Raw genomic sequence first — 6,010 nt, 5'->3', positions numbered from 1 at the left:
TATTTAAAAAATGTTGATTAAACATTTAATTTTTTTTATTTTTTCAAGTGGAAAAGGCACTGATTTCATGGCATGACCCATATACCCATTCATAATCTACCCATTATATTTTGCTTTGTCCATGCACTTTTAATTCAGCATCAGAATTGTTTGGCCTCATGGTTAAAGAAGAAGCCAACTTTTCTCACAGTCTTTATTTACATGCCATTATAGTATATGATCCTACGTATACTGTTATGTTCTTCATTTATTAACTGTACCTGGTGATTTTTCATCATTGCAAGAAATAAACTGTTTATCTTTTATCAGAATGTTTTTCGGTCTCTTCTATGCAATTCCCACTTTTCACAATCCAATACATTTCAGATTAAAAAAATATTTTTAGTTGAAATCCATGCTAGGAAATAGGTCACATACAAAATGTGATGTATATGGAAATTCACATTAACCAAAGATTTTGCAGCTCTTCAAATCTGTAAAATTCAACTCCAAAACATTTATAACGTAACCATGTTTGCACAAAACATTAAAAAAAAAAAGTCAGGAAGGCTCTTCAAAAATTCATGCATCCCTTTTAAAAAAGAAGTCTACTTTAACATACTTTTTAAAATAGTACTTAATAAAAAAATAAACTTTACATGAACATGTTTTCAGACACTTGCATGTTAATTGAAAGTAAATGAAAATGTATTATATGTCAAATTTATATCGAATAAAATAAACGTTAAGAGAGCTTTTTAAGCCACTCGAGTAGGATTTTAGTACATTTTTATATGTTTTTTCATTATTACTTCTATTGTCTTTGAATTATGGTTATAATATGCGTAATGCACTAACAAGTATTTAAGGTAAACTAAAATACCATATTCTTTAATGTAATTTCTGCTGAAACTTGTATATGATGTACTGTATATACACTTAAGTGGTGGACATTTATTAATATTATATTATCTGCGAGTACAGTTTAAAAAAAATCCCTTTATGATATAAAACACACAAGGGCACATTCAGTACAATTCATATCTTTTTACAAGGGACCAATAGCAATGAGAATAAATTGTTTTTACCACACCAGCTGATGAAGACAAAGTCAATGGACTGATTCACAAAGAAACACAGCTACACATCCATGCTAATAAACCATTTTATTATTTTCCTTTTTTATTTCACTGACAATTTTAGAGATTTCATAGAGGTTACAACCACATTTCTCACGTACAGTATACCACCATTATATTTCTGTGGTACGCAGTTTGTTTTCTGAGCTTTCCAGCATGTGACCAACATTAAATCTTACAAAAACCTAAAGCATGCTGAAGTGTGGAGCGCTACATAAGTCTGGCATCAACCGATACAGATGACACACCAGACTTCATCTCACCCCATAACACAACAAAAAAAATCAGCATTTTATGTGTCTGAAGCCATATATATTCAACTCTGTGGGATATTGCATGATTTAGGTTCTGGAAAAGCAGTTTATATCATAGAAAATTGTTTCAATCATTAAAAGGTCCCTCTTGCTGAGTTTCTGGCGCAGAAGGGGCCATTCAAGACACCCGATCTCATCCTTAGTTGTCCAAAACCAAAGAAAACGACGTCTCTGAGGTCACTCGGGTTCGCGAACAGCTCGTATCGGCTCTTTTTGACCCGCTACTTAACCGCTCGGTCCTCATGAAGGACGTCATGAGCTCAGTTTGACCTACAGCTACTAAAAATCACCCCGTCTGCACAATCCACAAATCCAACACACTTCAATTCATCATAACCCATCTATAACGTAACCATAAACAATAATGAAGTCACGGTGAGGTGGGTCTATACACCCCCCGATGCTATGAATATCAAACAGATCAAACATGCAATACAAAAATTAGACCTGTGTAGAAAAAAACAACATATTTATATGTTTATATATTGAACTGGATTTCAGCCGGAGTGCTAAAATCAAGAAAAGAAAAAAAAAAACAAAACAAGTGTCTGCCCCAAAAAATCATCCAAATGAAGGCAAAATTATCTCTGGTATCAGAAAATACTTATAGATAGATATTCCCTGAAGATATCGAGGGACTAGATCAGTATTGGCATATTTGTAGTGCTTCGACAATTAAAAATTCCTGAAAAAAGGAAACAAATCTAAAAACGATTTAAAAAGAAGTTAATAGCTCTTGATAAATACTAAACTGCAAACTAATTAAATGCACCAGATGTCAAGAGCACAGAATAGAAAATAGGAATACTGTAGCAGTACATAAAAACATATATGATATGAAACGCTTGTCTACAAATGCCATCATGAGCTTCACACAATAGCTAAACTGGAATAAGAGTAAAAAACACATCTGAAATAGCTATTCGTTGGATATAAAGTCACAATGTAAAGCTTTGACAGGCACACTTGTGCTACTGATTTGGCAAAAAGCAGGGTGAACCTCATGAAAACGTAATGACCATTACGATTTTCTGACTATTAAAAACATCTAAATCAAAAACAAACACCAACAAAACTCGTTTTGCATTACTGTCATACAAAAAAATCTCATTACAGTAACACATCTGATTGTTCTATTTTTGAGTTTGTTTGTAATTCTTATTCTCAGTCACGATTCGTATTAGTGTTTTTAAGGCAAATGTGCTTAATTATTATTCAAAATATCCTAACGGTCCTATAAAAAAACGGGCTTAATTTTCTTTAGGTATTAACTTCTTGTTATTGATCCAAATACATATATTTTTTAATCAAAGCTTATTTCTGCCCAGAAATATACACTTTTTTTTTTATTTCCAAAAAAAAAAAAGGTAATGTGACTTTTTGTCTCACAATTTTGACCTTTTTCTTGGAATTGCAAGTTTATATCTTGAAATTGCGAGTTATAAACCCACAATTCTGAAAAAAAGTCTAAATTACGAGTGAAACTAGAGGAAGAAGCTGACTGAATATATAATATAATATAGATGTATTTATATAAAAGAGTCTTTAGTGTGGTGTGAGTGAGTCTAGAGCCAGGTCAGGAAGGGCTCGCTCTTGTTCAGGACCGACTCCACGTCGTTGAGGATGGGCATGAGGTCGGCCCCCTCCAGGGTGCCCAGGTCCACGTTGGTGCCAGGCATGGAGTCCAGGAAGTCTGGGAAACGGCTCTGAGGCGGGACGCTCATACTGACCTGCACCATGCTCTCACCTGCAGACAAGACGATGGGAAACATCATTTCTCTGGCAGTCGTAAACAGTAATTATTACCCTCTAAGCATCTATAAAACTAGCTAACAATCATGTTCATTCACTGAATAGCGCAGGCGTCTGCAAACTCAGGCCATCACTGGCAGGGGGAAAGTTAAACATGCTATACTGTATATGATTCATTGATTCAGTGGTTTATTTTAGAAATAATCCCTTGCATCTGCAAGAAGAGATACAGCACGTAACTGATAAACAATGCACGGGGCAGCGCACAACACTACCACTGAAAAAAATGCATTTAAGTGGGTATAAAGTACTGAGTTTCATACATATACATACATATATGTACGATACAGTATCTACACCAACTTTACAAGCAACATATACTGTAAGTATACATTATGTATAGCATATAAATACCAAATTTCATGGGTAAGTGGCCCAAAATCCCCTGAAAATGTACACCATGGTGGTATTTGTTGTACTGTATTTAATATATATACTGATTTAGGTACAAAAAAAATAATCATGATTAGGAATAATGAAAATCACACAAAAAATAAAAAAATAAATACAAAATCTAAAAGTAGTAATGAAAAAGAGATCCGGTGGAAAATGTGCTTAATTTTTATGAAAATACTGTCATGTCATAATGCCGTGCAAAATGCCACAAAACTAATTAAATCTAAAATTATATATATTTTTTATATTAAACAAAATAAATATTAAATGAAATGAAATAAAATAAAATAAATTATTTAAAAAAAACTTCAACTTTTTTAATTTTAGCTAGTTTATTTCTCATTTTCATTTAGTTGAAATACTAAAATAACAACAACAAAAATCTAAAACTTGCTAAAACTTTAAAAAACTAAAAAAATGTATAAAACTTATGGGAAACATAAAAATTAAATCTAATTTAAAATATTAATGAAAATGTACAAATACTACAAGTCAAGTCACCTTTATTTCTATAGCTCTTTATACAATACTGATCGAGTCAAAGCAGCTATACAATATCAAACAGGAAAATAGTGTGTCAATAATGCAAGAGGACAATAACAAACAGTCAGTTCACTGATGATTCAGTGATGTCAGCATCCAGTTCAGCGCTCTTCCAATAGTGTCTGTGCAATCAAGCCGACATATGGCCAGAAATTAAGCAAAATATTATAACAGGGCTGTCTAAACTCGGTCCTGGAGGGCCGGTGTCCTGCAGAGTTTAGCTCCAACTTGCCTCAACACACCTGACTGGAAGTTTCTATGCCTAGTAAGAGCTTGATTAGCTGGTTCAGGTGTGTTTAATTAGGGTTGGAGCTAAACTCTGCAGGACACCGGCCCTCCAGGACCGAGTTTGGACAGCCCTGTACTATAACAACTAAAATAACACTAATGCCGTGCTCTATCATGGTGTTTTTATCTGGTGCTGTACCTGTGTCCATCTCCTCCATGCTGTTGAGGAAGTCCTCAGGAGTGGTGGGGATGCTGTAGCAGCCCAGTCCCAGCCCGCTGTCTGTGCTCTGCTCCCGCGAGTGATACGGCCCACTGCGCGCACACACACACACACACACACACACACACACACACCTTTAACACGACTTCATACCCCCAGAGAGCAATCTGGGAGATCTGGACCAAGTCAAACTAATTTTTAACATTAAACTAAAGAGAGTAAAGAGCAGACTTGCCTGTTGAGGAAGGGGTCTGAGCTGTTGTTGGGCATGTTGCCCTGCGTCATTGGTAGAGAGCTGATGTTTGGTGCCACCGGTGCCATATTATCAGAGTCCATGGGCAGCTGCCGGAGCGCCACCTCCTGGAGAAACACAAACACACACTGTAACCCAAACACACTCTCAGCTTTACATCGCTGTCATGTGTCAGCAGTTAACCATTAGAGACGGTTACACATTAACACCAGGAACTGAAACACTGAGAGGAAGAACTAACATGTACACTCTGAAATAAACCTGCCAATCTGTGTTCATAAAACTGCTTTACTGCTTCTGTTAAATAAACTCAATATACACGGTATTTCCAGGTAGTGTGATTGTCAGGCACATACAGTAAACTAATGTGTGTGTGTGTACATGCCAAACAATTAGTCCCGATTAATCGCATCCAAAATAAAAGTTTTTGTTTACATAATAAATAAACACAGTACACACAAATATATTATGTATATATAAATACAGACACTTGTATATATTTATGAAAAATATGTTATGCTTATATTTTAAATATATTTATATATAATATAAATTATATGAATACAAATATATACATGTAAATATTTTCTAGATATATACTGTATGTGTGTTTATTTATATATACAAATACATATACACAGTACACACACATATATTATGTAAACAAAAACTTTTAATTTGGATGCGATTAATCACTTGACAGCACAAGTGATTAATCGCATCCAAATTAAAAGATTGGATGCAAACTACCTGGAAATACCGTGTATGTTGAGTTTATTTAACAGAAGCAGTAAAGCAGCTGTGTGTACATTAATGAGGAAAAAAAATTAACTTAAATGATTTTAGCAAATGGCTGCAATATAACAAAGAGTGAAAAATTTAAGGGGGTCTGAATACTTTCCGTACCCACTGTATATAATACATTTATGTAATTTATTCGATACCAAAATATCAATTAAAACTAGTTGAATACAAATATTATAGATAAAACAACTGCTATTTTATTTCTATGTGATTTCTTTGGGGATATATATCCATACATATACATATATATATATATATATATACAGTGGGTACGGAAAGTATTCAGACCCCCTTAAATTTTTCACTCTTTGTTATATTGCAG

General features: G+C 34.1%; 1 protein-coding gene across 2 annotated transcripts in view; it reads right to left on the bottom strand.

The window, feature by feature from the left end:
* Nucleotides 1-2,915: 2,915 nt before the first annotated feature.
* Nucleotides 2,916-6,010, bottom strand: part of wwtr1 (WW domain containing transcription regulator 1) — a 53,910-nt gene continuing 50,815 nt past the window's right edge. The window contains exons 4-6 of one of the 2 annotated variants that reach the window (XM_016276514.1): nt 4,867-4,988; nt 4,611-4,723; nt 2,916-3,179 (exon numbers count right to left, since the gene is read on the bottom strand). In XM_016276514.1, coding sequence (XP_016132000.1) covers nt 2,998-3,179; nt 4,611-4,723; nt 4,867-4,988 — 417 coding nt within the window. In that variant the 3' untranslated portion in view covers nt 2,916-2,997. Of the gene's footprint in view, nt 3,180-4,610; nt 4,724-4,866; nt 4,992-6,010 lie in introns of both variants that reach the window. The other variant, XM_016276513.1, reaches the window with a different exon arrangement.

Source organism: Sinocyclocheilus grahami, unplaced genomic scaffold, assembly GCF_001515645.1.
Source record: "Sinocyclocheilus grahami isolate Dianchi unplaced genomic scaffold, SAMN03320097.WGS_v1.1 scaffold103.1, whole genome shotgun sequence".
NCBI classification, from domain to species: Eukaryota; Metazoa; Chordata; class Actinopteri; order Cypriniformes; family Cyprinidae; genus Sinocyclocheilus; species Sinocyclocheilus grahami.
Note: the sequence above shows the minus strand (reverse complement) of the source record. Positions and strands in the feature narration are given on the sequence as shown.